Source organism: Tachypleus tridentatus, chromosome 2, assembly GCF_004210375.1.
Source record: "Tachypleus tridentatus isolate NWPU-2018 chromosome 2, ASM421037v1, whole genome shotgun sequence".
Lineage (NCBI taxonomy): Eukaryota > Metazoa > Arthropoda > Merostomata > Xiphosura > Limulidae > Tachypleus > Tachypleus tridentatus.
The window spans coordinates 108,527,857-108,547,392 of NC_134826.1; the positions used below are offsets into that span (position 1 = coordinate 108,527,857).

The 19,536-nt window shown below is 31.6% G+C and overlaps 1 protein-coding gene across 1 annotated transcript in view; it reads right to left on the reverse strand.

Annotated features, from left to right (window-relative positions):
• LOC143244812 (uncharacterized) overlaps positions 1 to 14,386 on the reverse strand; it is a 41,369-nt gene extending 26,983 nt beyond the window's left edge. The window contains exons 1-3 of the mRNA XM_076490164.1: positions 13,954 to 14,386; positions 5,901 to 6,164; positions 4,105 to 4,377 (exon numbers count right to left, since the gene is read on the reverse strand). Of these exons, the coding sequence (XP_076346279.1) occupies positions 4,105 to 4,377; positions 5,901 to 6,164; positions 13,954 to 14,047 (631 nt within the window). The 5' untranslated portion in view covers positions 14,048 to 14,386. The remainder of the gene's footprint in view (positions 1 to 4,104; positions 4,378 to 5,900; positions 6,165 to 13,953) is intronic.
• Between the last annotated feature and the right edge of the window lie 5,150 nt (positions 14,387 to 19,536).

The window sequence follows — 19,536 nt, forward strand, 5'->3', positions numbered from 1 at the left end:
ATACTCTCTGCTGTCTTATTCGTCAGATTTTATCTAACAGCTAATTGGCTATTACAAATTATTTGGAACTTGATGCGTTTAAAACATTATTGAATTGTAGGTTGCTAAGCTCTTACTAAAGTTAAAAGTAACATCATCAAAGAATCCTACTCCTGACTACAAATGATCTTCAATAACTCAAGACTTTAACCTACAATTATTTTCAACTGCGGTTTCAGTTTTGTTGAATGTAGCAATTTTCACTATAAAACTGGTTAAACATGATACATTAATTTGTACTTAGGTCCTCTACCATAGTCTTCTATTTATTTCTTTTTATCTTAGAGTCTTTTAAGTATGTTTTTCTCTATATTTATTATTTCTTTACAATGTCTCTAATACCCCTTTTTCTTGCCACTGTTTTTATATTTCTTTGTTAAAATTTTTATAAATCCGTATTTCAGTTGAATATCTTGAAATGAATTACCTGAGCACGTTACCCAGTTTGTCGTCTAATGAATAAACATAAAAACGTTTTTCCTTAAGAGCTATGTAGAATTTATCTTCTGAGTATGGTTGCATCATTGATTTTGAATATTAGTTTCAGTACTCAAGTAGGTATTTAGTTAACTCATGATAGCATTAATTTTTATAAGTCATACTGAAATTACATTTTTGGCAATCATATCTAGTGTTCAAAGCTTCAAAAATGGTGAAAGCCAACTATTACCACAATATGTAAAAAATCAAAGCAAATTTTAGCTATTTGCAGGTGAATAACATCCGTGTTGTTTTCCCCTAAATAAAACATATTATTGTATTTTATAATAAAATGTTTCAGATGTTGTATATATTAAATGTTGAATGTGACGTTAGTTAGCAAGAAAGAGAAAGCAGAAATGCCAAGGGACATTGACTGGAAAAATTCAACAAGGTACTATTATTTCTCTTTTATATTCTAAATCGGTTTGAAAGGGAAACAAAGGATTCTAATCGTTTTTGGGCATTATTTCCCACGTATTTCGAAGCAACTAAAATATTACAAGGACACTCTTAACCTCAGTTAAGCTGTTGTAAGAGAAGTTTAACCACAATGACCATTTGCGAACGATTGCTTTTTACCTAGAGATACAAGGTAAATTCAATTTTACTTCAACCATAGCCCCCAGTGGCTCAGAGACATGTCTATGGACTCATAACGCTAAAACCCGGGTTTCGATACCCGTGGTGGGCAGAGCATAGATAACCCCTCTTGTAGCTTTATGTTTAAGTTTAAATTAACAAACTTCAACTTAAAATACCTTTCTACCATTAAAGTTTCTATTACGCAAATCACAGACTTGTTTCATCCTTTCTGTCTGTAACTGACTGCCACCAGTATACAAGAGTCTCTTACATGATTGATTACAACAGCTACTTAACCTGCAAGAAATACCTTGTCTCTTAGGGTTAGTTTATGCGAGTTTCGCTGTGAAAACAAGATCGTACTAATTATATTGGGTTAACAGTTTTCAGAACTCTTATTATTTAACTACTGAGGTATAAAAATAGGTAGTTTATACAATATATATATAGTACAAATACACGTATGTGTAACTAAAGTTAAGTATTAACTTAATCAATTCAACGCTAGTACATAATCTACTTATCTATTCTGCTAACTAGGTAATTTAAGAATAAATAGATATGCAAGATTCTACTTGATCTGGGTATCTGTTGTTTAAAACAATTAAGAACTTTGATAAGCAACAAAAAAACCTTAAACTAAAGCAGATAATTTTCTTAACTTGTATCAAATATATTAATATCTCAAGTTAACACTTATTATTATTATTGATTTACGCAGCTTTACGTGGATGTTTCTATGTTGTTGTAAAACTAAAAGTTGACCGTCTGAAAATGAACAGTAATTTTTAATGAACATACATATATATACAATCTTTATCCTCTACTTCCTTTAATTCTGCCCAAGAGTTGATGGTGGGTGCCGATGATTAGTTTTATATATGTAAAAACGGCTGGTATGGGTAGAGAAAGCACTATATAGAGGAGCGAACAACGTTTCGACCTTCGATAACCGAAAGAGGTCGAAACGTTGTTCGCTTCTCTACATAGTGCTTTCTTTATCCATACCAACCATTTTTACATATATAATTTTATCTACAAGTGGGTTTTCTCGTCATCACTGATGATAAGCTGCTTTCTCTTTAATCTTACATTGCTAAATTAGGGACGCTAGGGCGGATAGCACTCGTGTAGCTTTGCGTGAAATTAAAAAAAAACACACAAATCTTTAATTTTGTTTTAGAAAAAGATCATACAGCTCTCTCAAAAAACAGTTTCATGTTTTGGGCACAATTATAGGTGTAAAAGTTATCATCTTCAATGAACATTCTTTTCGTTCTGTGAGAGGAAAATCACAATTCTAGTTTTCAATGTACTCCTTACTACATTATTTGCCAGAATTTGCAACACGGTACCTCTTGAATGTATGAACTTTGTAAGTTTTTATTTTAATTCAGCCTTTTTCAGTGGACCATATAATAATTGTATCTTACACCTTTATTGTTCACAGAATGCTTTGATGGTACTGTTTTTTATATATATAATTAAATTTGCAGAGACGTAGCATAACGAAAAAAAAAACAATAATATAAACCAGATTTTTATCTAATGTCACTCACTAGTAATCTGCTAGTCTAATGCTTTTTATTTGGAAATTAGATTTCAGTGCCAATAATTATGTTTTTTAGAAGTGAGAGAAAGTAGCTGTCATACTTTCGTAACTGTTTTACTAAGAAAGTCTGTCAATGATTTTCTTTTTGCAGCAGAACAGTGAAAACATAGAGGACAGGAAGAAGGGTCAATTGTTGTTCATTTAGTTTATGTATTACAAAAAAGTAATTAGACACAAACCAACAACAAAGATTATTATAACACTTTATCTTGTGAAAATATATAAGTTCATACCAAGGATATTTTAACATAATATCTGGACTAACCTAATAAAGTGTAACAGCATGACACCTAATAATCTGAGCTAAAAATCTCTGTCACAAATATTTAATTATGAAATGGGTGTCATAAAAGTAATATAGTCAAAGTTTTTACGATCAATTTTATCACGTTTACCTTAACATATTTCCAGTCATAAATCCATATATCTACTCCATAATTTAACACATTTAAGTATAGATTAATATATCCGTATCATGTCCGAAAACGCATGAAATAGTAAGACCATACGTATATGAATTAAAAATGAATCAAAATAATACCATACAAGTGACAAAAGATGGTAGTAGTAGTCGCGGAACAACGAGTCACAAGGTGGTAGTGTTACAATATATACCAAAACTTTAATTTGTACTATCAATTTTACACTTAAGACGAGATAAAAATTGAATTTTCTAATTATAATTTTAGTTATATAACAAAAATTGGAAAAGAAATATCCTCTATACTTATTTCAGCAAATAAATCTATACAGAACAAAAAAACAATAACATAATCTCCTGTCGAGTGTGCTGTTCTGTCACATAATGTAGGACGGAAATACATAAAATTATGTAAACTAAAATAAAGTTTAGATTCACAACTACAGAACAAACAAAACTTTGTATAGATTCATTTTTTAACACTTTTATGTGTCCTCTTTACTACAACTTTTGTTTGTTTTACAAAAAAAGTTGAATAGAAGAGGACACGTAAACGTATTAAAAATTTATATATATAAATTTGAGGTTGTTGATCTGTAATAGTGGATATAGACTCTATTTTACAGAATGTAGACTCTTTTAAAATTACTGCTTTGTCCTTTTACATGGTTAACATCTTAATAAAGGCAATCAGTTAGTTGTGTAACAAGTGGAAGTACATGTTTCAATTAATGTTCATGAGAATACACATATCGCATAATTTTAAGAACATTGAAATATTATATGGAAATCCTCTACACATTATTAAGATTTAATGTATATACTGCTAAAACATTTCAGATCAATTTAATTTACTTTCTTGTCGTTCTCTGAGGATATTTATTTTTTGTCACATTGTCGGAAAGTCTACTAAAGTCATTGAAAGTCTATATATTTAATAACTGAGTAATTTCGACACTGATCTTACCATCAACACAGTTACTTTCAAGATATTCAACATCATTATCGGAGGGTCCATAATATCTTTCAGCAACAACAGTATGTCTGTCCATGTCATTTAAGGCACATTCTCCGCTGTTGCGATTGTAGTTTACCGACCTACATTTAAATCCTTGTTCTTCAAGACACAAACTCATACAGTCCTGCCTAGAAGTCGCTAATATCCTTTTTCTTGCCATCTGTCGCAACTCGTGATCGAAGACTCTTTCAAACATCCATTTCCTTTTGCAGGTTGTGGCACCTTTTAGAAAACAAAAAACATTCGTAATTCAGGACTTGCCTTATAAATACTCTTACGTTCACCTATCGATTATTGCCAACAGGTGTTTAATTCATGCAATAAAGACACGGGAAATTGGATTAGGTTAACTATTAAAGAAGCATCTCATTTTATTCAAACATTCTGTAAGGATTGATAATAGTGACAATTGACTAAGTTTAAAGAAAAACATGTGCTACTTAGATGATTAGATATTTAACAGTACAGAGCCATTGTCAACAAACAAATAAATTTTATGGTAGGTCGATCACTTTTATGTTTAAAAATGTAAGATATTTTTAAATTCCTTTGATAAAATTTGTGAAAGTAATAAAAATAGCTTTTGTAGTGGGGCCATAATCTTATTCATATTTTAAATATTTTGTTGCTTTACGACACTAATCTTAACTGAACTTTTTAAAAGAACCATAACGTTGTTGGCGTGCATTACATCTCCTTAGCTGACACACATTAGACCTCCTGACTTGATGACGGGTAAATAATGATGATGGCCGCAACCGTATTATTGACAAGATCTCTTATGAGGACATACATAAATCTCATAGAATTTATATACTAAAAAAATTGTACATTTTTTCAGTCTGCTCCTTCCAAGCCGCTGTTACTTGCAGTCATTAAAAGGAGATTGGAAAGAATAAAACAGTGTTACAACTGGGAACTAGTGTTGCAAAATGTTTCATAATTTTGAATATCTTCTTGTTTTACTTACCCACATCAACTTAATTGTCTTTGAAAATATTAACTAGGCTGCATTAAATATCTATAAATAATAACTTTCTAAGAACAAGATGTAAATAGGTATGGATTCGTTGAAAAATTGTATGCAATAATTTTTTTTATCGTTAGGTAATTACAAATTAATTCTCATTCTGGCCAGGATGTATTATAGTTTTTGTCAATGTGACTGTTACTTATAGCAACTACTTTTTAATAAAATAAACATCCCTAAATATTAAAGTACCGTTTTTTTTACAATAAGTGTTTCATTGTGTAATATATTTTCCACTAATGTTTGCTTTTATTCGTGAGAGTTGATGATTCTTAAGTAATTCTCATTTTGAATGCTAAAATAATTGATATGGAAGTTCAGCTCAAATATGGGTGAGATAAATCAACAAAATAATTCACAGCCAACTTGAGCCGAGTGTACTCTAGGTTAGTTGATGAAATAAACTCCTTAGATTTTGTCTAAATAGAAGAATTAAATTTCAGAGTCTGTGATATTTTGATTTAAGCTTCATTTGGCGGTTAGGTGTGAATCAGCACATTGTTAAATTACGTTTTTTTGTAGTTTTGCGTATTGCAGCTTGTAAATCTTTATAAAAATGTGTTATTGACTTCCACAAAAAAAGTTATGTTTCATTGCTTAACTGAGCTTCCATATTTAAGAAAAAAATTAAATATTTGCTTTTGGCATAAGAATTATGAAGGTTGAGATTTTTTAATTACAGTAATGTTTCCAACCAAAAACTCAAATCACTCACCACGAAGACAGATCTTTTGTGCATACATCGTGAAGACAGGAAAATGAGAAGTTTTAAGCGTGCCTGGTTCTTCACTGAAACTAGAACTAAAGAGAACGCACAGCCCTGTTTCGAAGTTGATAGCTTGACAGGTGGCATTCTTCCGACATTGGACGAGACAATCGTTTAATTTCAGTGTTCCTGGTAGCACAGTAAGAGTCTCCTCAGGTGCTGAGTACACGAAGCCTGTAATTAGCTCAAAAGTAGTGTTTTCCTCACTGCATCCTAGTAACAAAAACAAATATTAAAATGTAGTTGTTTATCAAAATGTTTTTATTCTATGCACATTATTTACAAAATCCTTGAATCAGCAGTGAAAAACATTCTCTGTTGTCAGTAAACTATAAAAATTCATCATCATTAAATCTACACCCACCTGTGGCTCTGTAAAAGCATATTGAATTTCTACTGGTGAAATACGTAAAACAATAAATATATCAGATAACTTTGGTTAAAAGAGTAACTATAATTTCGAGATATTATGAGAATAATTTGGAGTATATGTAGCTAGATACAAACTTTGCTTTAAATAATAAGTTACTCTCTATTTCATCAAAAGCTCTGTTCAATTACAGAATTAAAAATAACCACTTCAGTCAAGTGTTCCACAGGAAATCACAGAAGCTAACATAATCTTGCTAAATTTGTTATTTTAAACTATGTGACTGACATGAAGTAAAAACATGGACAATAACAATCTTAATCTGGTATACAACTCTTTTGTATAAACATAATTAAAATTTGTTTGAAAAGCCAGCCTAATTAAAATAAGCAAGAAAGAGTACATTTATAGATTTATAAGTGATCTAAGCAAGCCGTATAAGATAAATTCTGCTGGTTCTTTTATTTATATAACTAGTTAGTTAGTGTACGCCTATCCTCTAATGTGAGATATTCCAAATCATTTAGAAACTTTTTGATAGAAAGAAATTCAATGTGTTTCAAACGTCATCCTATTGCACGTTTAGAAAATATTTTGATACTGTACAACTTTTAACTCTTACGTTACGGGATCAAATGTCATAGTGCCGTCTTTGTTTGTTTTTGATGTCATTTGCCAAGAAAGTTGGTGTATAAATAGTTCAAAAAGCAGAGAACTTCAAGCGTCGTTTATGTTAACTTATTGCCAATTATTAACTCTGACATAATCATTTCATTACTAATCTGTCATATATTTCTCCATTCGTTCAAGGAAATGAGATTCTAATACCAAGTTCTCTCTCTCTCTCTCTGTGTATATGTGTGTGTGTATATATATAGTTGAAAATAGTTGTGATAAAGGTTCGGAAAAAGGGTACAAAACGCAAACGTTATGGGAATACTACCCCTTATCGTGTGTGAATAAACTACAGCACAGTACAGCTACAAGTTGATAGTTTACACTATTATTTGCTGTTCGTCAACCAATGTTCGTCGTAGAATGTCCGACCAATATAGGGTCTACAAAAGTGTAGGCAGTCATAATGTTACTTGTAATAATAGTATAAATTCAGTCATTGTTCCCACAATTGAAATCCTGCATGACAAACTTAAAGAGTTCAAAGTCCTTGGGCTGATCGAAGATACTCCATGCGAAAGAGTTTGACAAAACTCCATGTTTCACTAGGAGCAGTATGCAAGACATTCAGGAAGGAAAATAGTACAGTTAATAATAGAAGTAGGAAAGCAAAACACTTTAAAAGTGATGTTAGGTATCTCAGGGTATGTTCTTTACGACACAGATGATGGTCGAGTACAAATCTTATGAATGAACGAGTGTAAACGTTACGTCTAGAACAGTAAAATACATAAGACCACACAAAAAAATGAGAAAAGACAGCGACATGTTTTTTGTTTATTTTACAAACGAATCTAATTTTTTGGAACAATTAACAACACTATGTTCAATGGAGAAGAAATAAACAGTAACAAGGAAATATATAACACCTACATTGAAGCACGGTGGGTAAATCAGAGAAAGTTTGGGGTTACATCTCAGCCCGTAGTGTTGGTGAGAGACACAAAACAGATGACACTTTAACGGAAGACTTATGATCATTCATGTCATTCCCTCAGAGACACAACTAATTGGAAAAGGATATTCCAACAATACAATGATTGCAAACGTATAAAATGTAATGAAATGGCATATGGCTGATGGTACACTTACAGCTACAATTTGACTTTCTAAAAGTTTCGATATGCACATTCCTGCAGCTTTACGAGGTTATTTAAAAGCAGAGAAGGTAATAAAGGAAGAAAACAATGGCTGAATTGTTATGAGTAATAAATTTGGATCAACATTTTATTACAGCACATTAATAAACTTTACAGCAGCAGGAAATCAACTTGTAATGATCTGTGTAAAGCCACATAGAAAATATTAATGCGTTTTACAACACATTCGCTTTCCTTTTGTACTTTAAGTGACAATATTGTGTACCAATGTGTATCTTTTATATGTTTCAATAATTATTTCGATTGCCGTACGGCTCGGCATAGCCAAACAGTTAATGCGCTCAATTCGCATTCCGATGATAACGGTTCAAAGCTCTATTATACCAACCATGCTTGTCCTTTCAATTATAATGATCCGTTCAATCCTATATTGTTTGGTAAAAGAGATGGTGGTGAGTGGTGATAACTACTTGCCTTCCCTCCAGTCTCACATTACTAAATTAGGGGCTTTAATTCAATCGTAAATCTTTTTAATTGATAGAAAAAAATTAATAAAACAAACAAATAATTTGACTCATACCTCAAACAAATCTCTTATTTCAGTTTCGTTTAGTAAGACTTAGAAAAAAATATTATTTTTTTATTATTCTTTATATAAAGTACTTTTTTGTAGTGTTAAGTATCACATTTATCGGTGTTATAGGTACAAGTACAGTCAATATCAAAACTACAAGAAATATTATTTGGTATCACATTAAAGTTGTTCAAGACACTAAACCCGTAAGAAATTAGGGACGACTAGCGCAGATAGCTCTCGTGGAACCGCGCGAAAGTAAAACAAACAAAAATTTCAATATGTAATTTATATCTTGAGTTCACATTTGTTCAATTCCTCTCTTGCTACATTCCTTAGCCTAACAGACATGTGTGTATTTAATAATAAAAAGTTTATAAATTACCTATTATACTTTATTTCATGTAACATATTATGATTTGTTGTTGTATTAACTGGCGTAAAATGTTGACATAAATAGGATAAATGTATAGAAACGTTTTGGCATTCCTTTTAAAAACTTTAAAGGTAGGAGAGTGTTCAAAACCTAAGTATAACTCACTGGACTTTGACAGAAAATCCCACCAAAGGATCGGCATGTGAGAATATAATACTGGTTGTAAGGGGCATATGAACCTAGAAATGACACAGTGAACCTCATCCATTTAGATAGGACTTGATGGATGTTGTCAATGTTAAAACTTTTAAGTTTCACGACATCATTTCTACAGTGTTTATTGGACATTGGTAATCTTACACTTAAAATCAGACGGTCATTTTAATATTTTCAATAGTATACAGTAAGTTGAGTGTGTGATATTTAAGCAATTTTGAGTTTGCAAACCAGCAACTTACGTGACAACCATAACCGGTATAAAGTTACGATGGAATAACGAACAATATTTCGACATTGTTTAGTAATCATAGGTAAAAATTTTAATGCTCACGAAAACTGATCGCTATGAGGAAGGTATTGCAATAGCCCTTTCCGACAAAAATTATCCGTACATCCAGATTTTTAAAATGTGATTAATTCTGAGTTGGAGACTTTACAAAGTATGGCTATTATTTTTTTTTTACTAAATGACATTGGAAAACAAAGAAATATGGATCAACTTGGGACATCATGATCATCCAGAAAGAGTCCTGCAACGACCCGTACCACAGATGTGGTAAGTAATGTAGCAGGTGAGAATTTACGCAGTCAAATGTTAGAGGCAAAAGCTATCCACATGCTCTAGACAATATAGCATTTAATATAACCACACAGAATTTCCGTCTGGAAAATTGACATAAGTCATGTATACACAAACTGTTTCCACAACATATTCATGTAACTGCCTCACACCACAAGTAGCTGGAGAATGAAGGAGGTTTTAACTCTAATCGATGTGAAGATATACTGGCCAAGCCGTTGTACGGATTCCCAGTGGATTATTTGGCGATCGAACTGTCGAAATGGTCGCTAAGAAACCATCGTACTCGAGCACTATATAGATTGTGGGAAGCAATCCAAGACCACCTAATGCAAGAGAACACAAAATTTCAAAGTTTATTTGTGTTAAAATTTGTGATATATAGATAGATTATTTTATGAAGGCTTAGAATAATATATTTTTTGGAAGTGGAATAAATTGCTAGTTTCATTGTGCCGTAGCACTTTGCCAAAATCTCCTTGATATTGATTGCTATGTTAAAATGACGAGTTTTCCACTAAAAATAATTACACTCCAACTGGTTATGAAGGACGTTACAAAAAATAAACTTTTTTTAGCAGTGGAACAAATTGAGTTCATTTTGCTTTGCGCCATAAAACACCAAACAAGCCAACCATTTTGCAAGATAAGCGTCCCACTTACTTACACACACTATTTTAAGGTCTGGTTTGTAAGAAAAAAAATTAAATTGAAATATTTTAAACAAATGTATTTTTATGGAGGCGGTTCACAGAAATGCTTGTATACCGGTTCTTCGATTTGTTACCATCGGCTGCACCCAACACTATAGAGAGAGGAAGAGGGCAAACATTCCTTGGTCTCTCAAAACTAACTGATGCATAACACCTATCGTGTAATATCTACATAGCAAGTGACTTTAAAGAGGAGAAAGAAAAAAAAAGATGACACTAAGAAATAGCTACCTTAACAGTGTCCTCTTACCGCAGAATGCTTTAATTGTCGTTGTTTGTCGATAAGCACAAAGCTGTATAATTCGTTATTTATGCTATACCAACCACGGGAATCGAAACCTGGTTTCTAGCGTTGTAAGTATGCAGACATATCGTCCTGCCACTGGGGGCTTGCTGTCAATATAAGTTGTAAATAAACTGTTAATTGTTTAATGTTCTTCTGATTTTTGAAACATGTTTTATACATACAATGGTTCACCAGGTCACGGATTAACCTCACGCAGACATTTTCTGGTGGCTATTAAGTTTTCATTTTAAACAAAAAAGCTCACTTCAGCGTATAAAGTAAGGGAAGAAATGATAAATAACAAAAAATTAAAAATATACTTTAACGACACAATTATGACTTGAACAAAACAGTAAAGATAAAAAAATAAAAACTTTAACATATTAAGCCTCTTACAGGCTAATAACAGTGCTTCTTTAGAAGCATAAATGATAAAATCTACTTTTATATAAGCCATACCGCTCACAAAAATAACAATATATCATCTGTTATTCCAGTAACAGTTGCTGTAGCACAAAAAACAAAATTACAGCAATTAGGACTATTTATAATCTCTTTTTTTTCCCAAATAATATAACGCACGTTTGTAATAACAAGGAAAAACAACGAATAATAAACAATAAATATGAAGCTCAATATACCATTCTGATTATCACTTGCCACTGAGTTATATTGGTCTTTTCAGTAGCTCTGGACAAAGACAAATTCAAATACTTTTTTAGCTGCGGCATAATGGCTCATAGAATGACTTTGAGTTTGTTTTTGCAAGTACAAACTTTTAGCTCTAGCTCCGTCATCTCTTGACCGACTTAAGATCTAATTACAAGTACGGCCTCAGGAGGTCAAACTCTTTCGACTGCTATATTTGACAACACCAAAGGTCTCATGGATTAATTCACCGCCTAAAAGAATTTCAAGTTAAGAGTAGGCTGGTTAACCACCGAATTTAAACGATTTGTACAACTAACGTGAGAAACATAAACTGCAGAACACCTACTCAAAGTTAGTTGAAAGATACACGTAATAAGTATCATGAAGTGACACCATTCAATCATAGAGTAACAATTTTACGTACATGAGTTAGATGTTAATAATTCTAAACATAACTATCTTATACAAATATATTCCCTAATATGTTAGAAACAAGAATACAACTGTGTTGTACGTGCATCAAAGTGCTTTTTTTTTGATACAGTACATAACTATAACCCTGTCGAAGTTTTAACTGGACATTTAGTGATTCGTTTCAGTATACTATCTAGTAAAAATTTGGTTTCACCTTACCTTTTTGTTTATTCTTTTTTTAAGATGCAAAATTATGACTGAGAAGGTAAGTAGTTGTTTAACACAAATCTCACGTTCAAAATTGTATGCTTCAAGTTATAAAGTCTATATATTAATGACATTACCTTCAGATTTAGTCATATCTTTTTTTAAGTCTTAAAAAGAAAGTAAAAGGTTCCTCATTTGTCTATTTTTCGAGATTTAAGTCCCGATTTAGTACTCGCGTGTCTTTCATCTTTGTGATATATATTACAGACATAATTAAACTTATTCATATATCTAAATTTAATTTATACATCCAACTTTGTCACGTGTCTGTGTTTGTTATAACTAAACTTCCAAATTGAACCTGTGATGTAACTTGGCACATTGTTTTTCGTATAACATAAGTCTCATATTGTGTGTTTTCCATGACGAAACACTTACAAATAGTCATATCTTTAACATTTTTTAAGGTATAAACCTATGTTTATGTCTCTACAATATGAGAAATATTGCAAAGTATAAATGCACATACGTGTATCTTGTTTTAACTTTATTTGTATTCCGGTTGATTACGTTTCTATACTTAGAACGAAGTAATTTCTAAATCATGGGTTTTCTAATACTGATATTTAGTGTTTAAACAAATATGTAGCATATGTAATTGTATTCGTGAGCATTTTAAATATTTCTTAGAATCAAGCAGTTTACTGATCCTTTAGTGACTGTTTTGGTGAAAGAAATATCTGATCTCAAAATAGAAAAAAAAGTTCACCACTAGTCATTCAACCAAAGGCTATTAAACTAGAAAAGCCAAGAAACGCTTCTGGGAAATTCCCTCTCACTTCAGTCATTTTTACTGGTCTTAGTGGCTTTTGTGCCTTTCTAAAAATGCAATAAACCGGATTTCCACGGAATTATTTTGTTGCTAAAATTGATCTTTAAAATACCATAGCAAAAAGCTTAATATCACACAGTATAAGAAATATTTGCTACTAATGAAAAAAAGCACTCATGATGTCTCAGCAACATAATGACATTATTTGGACAGCTAGATAACTCGTTAGACATATCAGCAAAAATGAAAAGTAATGCAAATTTTGATTTTTTTAATACAATGACAAATATGCTATTGTTTCTACTAGAAAATAAACGATAAACATGGTATAGTATTAAAAAAGGGAAAAACATATATATTTGAAGCGTTTTCGAAAGTAATATCATGTGATACTTTATATATATAATATGTGGTTTATAGTAAGCCCTTATGGTACTCTTTAGTCATAATGGTTGTATTTTATACACATTTAATTTGTCATTACTGACGTTGTTTCGTAAATTTATTTATTTTTCACAGGTGGTCTGGAAGTTTTTATTTTAATATCATAGTTATAACGTATTAATAAAATTTATTTCTTAGGCCTGTTATATTTTAGCTATAAAAATATGTTTAAAACTCATTAAAGCATTTAGTAAAAACAAAGACGAAAATGATAATCCATATTCGCATAAAGCTGCGTCTGAATCAATTAAAAAACAACAAAACATTTTCATCAGACAATTTATGTCTGATTTTTGTTGATCAATTCTGATGAAGTTCTGTGAAATTTATTTTATTTTTTACATTTAAGTAATATCGTACGTGTGTGTGGTTTGCTAATTTTACTATAAATAGTTACAAACACACATTTATGCTGATATGTATATCCTTGTGTAACTTCATGAGCTTTGTGTTATTGTGTCATAATTTCCTCTGACAGTTATATTGCTATGAGTTATTAATCATACGAGTTCAACTGTTATAAAAAATAGAAGCAAATCTGAACGATGAAAAAGGACTTACTTTGGGCTTGTGTCCAATACGGGAGAACAAAAATACCGAGAACGAGAGTAGTCATCAAAGTCAAGAGTGAGTTTTTCCGTATTGTATTTACCATTTTCTTCTAAGTATTTTCACACAAAGAGAACTTCTCTTTTAGTGGTATGAGATTACGTTTTTACAATAAAATAATTTATATAGGCACAAAACGTTCTAATGAACCATATGATTTATCTAAGCGGGTTGTTGAAATTGAACAGTTTGTGGTTCATAATAATAGGTAATGGTTTAGCTAACAAAACTTTGAGCATGTATATTTTTAAGAGAGGAACATAAGTTCGCCAAAGTGCCTTAAATATATTATTGGTTTACACTTTTCTAGAGCCCTGTCATCCGCTTCCTTAAACTTCATCTAATTTCGAAAGTTGGCTTGCTGAACGACTACCGCTCTTGACTTACCGGTAGATACGGCCCTGAACTTGGAACCAATCACGTAACAAACGAACGTGATGATTTCCCTTTCGTTGGTCCAAACGACTTGGCATCATGCCAGAAGACGGGTCAACAGCCGTGGCAGCTGATTTGGGCTAGTAGCCGAGCGTTCAGGCAAGACACACTTAGCTCCATGGAAGATTGTCGTCATGGCTTAAAGATATCTTTACCTGTTGTATTCTGTAACTTCTAGAATTCCACACCATAAATCCTAGGCGCTTGTAACTTTAGGGTAGGAAGAGCTATTTTCTAGTTTTGATACTGTTATACCTTTGATTTAGTACATATACGGTATTCACATTCCTTTAGAAAAAAAAACAGTTTGTGAAAGCATTGAGATGGATATAATACTAATTATCAGGCTTTCAAGACGGTAAAGCTTATCGATATTTTAGTTGAAATTTCCACAGAACTTTTACATTCGGGTAAAGGAACACTAGTCGTTAACCCAGAATATTAAAATATGAATGTTCTGAGATTATGTTTTATATTACAAATTAGATGAGACGTTAAATGATTATGAAAAAAGTACTGCATAAAAAAGTTTTATTGTTTATTAATTTTAACCTTACTGCGAAAAACTCAGTAATGTATTTGCAGTACAATATAAAATATGATGTTATAATGTCATAAAAAACCTGGAAAAATGAAAATTGAAAACATTTTGGTGTGAAAAAAAGTCATGTATCCATTAAAACATCTAATAGATTTCAAAAAAATATTCAAAACAATGTTACTTGACGGAGTTTTGTATCAATTTATCCAAGTTGGCTCGAAAATTAACATCAGGACAGTTAAAAAAATATGGCGAACAACAGCCTCTTCCAGATTCATCGCTACCTCTGCTTTATAATGAAATGATAACCTTGCAGATGTCCTTGTTAAACCTGTTTAGAGTATGAAAAAACTAATGTATTTATGTCTACACACACACACACACACATTAACAAAAACATACTGCATGTAAAGTTTTATTGAAGGAATTATCATGAAAACTGCTTGGAGCAGGACAACTTGTATGTTAAGTTTATGTACTTCTTCCACCGATGTCATTGAAGAGGCTTTACGCTACAAACAACATCGGAGGTAAACCGTTTCGGTTAGGCGTCCTTGGAAGCTATAAAATTATCCGCCAGTTAAAATGATGTTTGTTCTGTTCATATAGTTTTGGTATGACATTGTTGATACCAGAAATTGATAAACACAACAACAACAGATGATTTACTAGTGTTCTCTTGAATAGAGTTAATAAAGGGAAAAGCATAATTTCCACCTTCTCGATCTGAGCAACACATGATAGTTCAAAACTTTTAAAGCAAAAAGCTTTACCATAACTGCCCCATAGTAGCGGTGACATGTCTGCGGACTTATAACACTAAAAACCAGCTTTCGATACCCGTAGTGGACAGAGCTCAGACAGCCTATTGTGTATCTTCGTGCTTAACTTCAAACAATTTTAGTAGCTTTTCTATTAAAATTTTCTTCCGTTAATGTTTTAAAAAAATTCATGGAAACACACCAGGTATATATGGTATTTATAATATTATAAATATAAATTTTGATGGTGAATAATTTACCCTATTTTAGAGTACAGCGATCTTCTGAACGAAAATTACCAAGTTTATTTTTACTATTACCTTTTTCTAATATTTCTATCTGAATGACTCTTTAAGCAATGTACTCGTTAAGCAGACATTTCAAAAACGTCCAGTTCAGCAATATATTGAGGCTGAAACCTTAGATCTTCCTATCTGGAACCTAGCGTAAATCTTATTATATTGTAGAATATAAGAAAGTTAAAAATAATCTCTTTTTATTTTAACTTTTGCTTGATGGTGTGCTAATTATCATGTAAAGATATATGTACAAAGACTGTTAAAATAATTTCTAAGAGTTTCAACTAGTGTTTTCTTTATGGTATTTCGATCAACGAGCCTTATATAAGTAGATTCCAAATACTTATAATAACAACTAAGATACAGAGGAACTGCCATGTGAAGAACTATATAGAGGAACATCATCTATAGCAGCAGCTACTAAAGGTTCTAAATATTGACAATGTTTTCAATTTTATATTGATGTCTTCGTCAGGCTTAACTTGTGCTTATCAATTTCTTGAATTTCGCGGAAACCCACGTACTCGAGGGTTATTTGACCTAGATAACCTTTAGTAGTTACAGCTTAATGGGAAAGCACCTATTCAACACCACCCACCTCTAACTTACAGGTTAATCTTTTATCAACGAAAAATGGAATGGAAAGTTACATTATACCACCCCTACGGCTGAAAGGGCTTGCATATTCAGTGACAGGACTCGAAATGCTACTTGCAGATTGCGCACGAATATCCTGATTACCAGGCAATATCAGACGCATTCGGTTTGTGAAGACTTTGGCATGGCATGTGAAACGTCATGCCAAGAATCGTACACATCTTCTGTCCATAAGCAACGATTGTATTCGATTTGAAACATCTATATTTCGAATGTGATTAATCAAAGTATCGATAAAGAGTAAATTGTACAAACATAAAACGGTTTTATGATAAGAGAAAGAAAATGAAAATCAACGAAAAGTTTTAAATGTTTTTTGATAACTAAATTTTGATCCTCGAGGTGAAGTTTTACAAATTGTCATTTTTATGCTTCTCAACAACAGCTTTATTAAAAAATCTTCAGCACACGATATTTGAATTGGTAATTAGCTTATAGTGAGTTAGTGAGTATCAGTAGATTATTGTTACCTCAGTATTAACACAATATTAATCACTTACTATTTCTTTCAAGTTGGTTATATTGTCTTCTAATCAATGTTAGTAAATTTCCCTAATACGAACATATTACATTCCTTTGACAATGATGTGTTACCTAAAAACGAGATAATATTTTGTTAATTGAAGAGACAAATTCTCACCTTATGAGTGGCTGGGGCATTAATACGTTTATTTTTTTATTAAGTATATAATTATTTTACCTGAAGGAAAGTGAATGTGAATTTTTTGGACTACATTCGTATAATCTCGGAAGCTTGACATTTTAAAAATATTTTTAAACTTTTACTACAGGGACGAAACAAAGAGATAAACATACGTTATGTATATATACATACATATATCACCTAGTTTGTTTATTTACATGTATTAGAACTTTCACGAAAACTAGACAAATTTTAATTTTCGCAAATCTGGTCCTGGTAATGCACTAAAAATAATGAGAAAGAAACCTACTGTCGTCTCTTGGAGTACTTTTGTCTTACCCAATAGTTGGATTTGACCGTTACTCCTCTATAGTACATAAGGCCTCATAGTGAGAGCGTATTTTCACAATAATGGGGCTCATTGTATTGGCATGATAGTCTTAGGACCACGCTGAACACCTATTCGTCTCATTCACTAATTTTAACGATGTTGGACTGGAATTGTGATAATATGAGGACATAATACGAAGCGTTTTATTAAATTATTCCTTTAATGTTTGTTTGAATATTACACAAATAATGGTACTCAAGTACCTCCGTCATAGTAGAGAGAAAATAAGATATTTGCTAATGTTCTGGGTAAAATCGTCCATGTGTACTAAGTGAAGTAAGTGAAGTGTGACACTTCCTAGTCGATAGGGGGTCTAAGGAACAAGGTTGCAACCACTTGTTGCTTATTTTGTACTGCACGAATTTCTACAACGGCACAGATCGTGTCTTTCAGTTGGAGATAATAAAGGACGTTAAAATATTGCATTGTTCATGTTTACAAATAGCCACATAATGTCTTTCCTTGTTCTTTAGGAAGATTGGTTCACTTTAAAAACTTCCTTAAAATTATTTCTTTTCTCTGAGTGTGTTTGACTACCTCAGGTGTTATTTATTTATAGTGTTAAGTACATGCACATTTAATCTGCAATACAGTATTCTGTCTTCACCATATATTTTAATGCTCCTTTATTTTTAGTACAAAATTTCTTTTGATACAGTTAACATCAGGTAAAGTTATTGTACAAACAATATTTCGTTCATTCACTGTGAACTATCATCCCAACCTAGCTCCTCCGTTGTCTTATTAATTCTTTCCCTGTATCTTTCAATGCCATCAGTGTTCATACTACCTAATTTGTTAATCTAAGAAATGTTATGTTTCTTCAGTTTTAATTTTTTTCTTCTTTGCACGAATCCAAGTCACTAACTTGGTCATTAAGATAAATCATAATTAATGAAGATTAAAGTAATCTCTTGTGCAAAAAGTTTGTATTTGGTATTTGTTTATATAGCTTACATAATATTTTTTTACATAATAAAACATTATACCTTGAAGTATTTGAGAATTGTTTTTAAACTATTTTCGGTAATGCGTTAATTCTAAACTAAAGCCTTGAAAGCAAGTGATAAATTTAACATATTCCTTCATAACTTTTAGTTCAGAGATCAGTCTAGGCCTAGCGTATCTGAATTGTGAATAATAGGATTTATGGTTCGCATTTTCTTGCCATTATAAACGTATTGCATGTTTTGGAGCTGTGGATGCTCTACAGAAGTAGTTATCAAATCACACTAGTTGGCTACATAATAGTAACCTTACTATTTACCATGCTACCTTTTGTTGATTCCCTATATCACTGACTTGCACCGTACATAATTTAAGAAAATACTATATATAAGTGAGAGAACAAAATACGTTTCTTAAACTCTTTATCCTTATATGAATGTCTAGAATAGGGATTTTATGACGGCAAAATAAATGTTAAATTGTTTTGATTTTAAAAATACTACAAGTTTACAAATTGTCATTATCATGTAAGCGATTCTAAAGGTTGTACTACAAACTTTACAGAGTCATTTTGTGCATTATATATTCACAGTTTCGTTCAACGTGTTCTTACTTAACTCTTTCTTGGAACATAACTTTCACGTTTGCAGCTAGACATTCATTATTCATCTAGATGATGTCTTCCAAAATGAACATAATACGTAGACATCACTTAACTGGTTTGTGTGGTTGGTGACGTTTTCCTGCACACTTTCTAGTCATATAATTGTGAAAATCTAGACGTATTTTCTTGAAAAGGATTTGGTATTTATGGAGGTGTAGTAAAAAAAGTGAGCACCACGAGGAATAAATAAAAAATA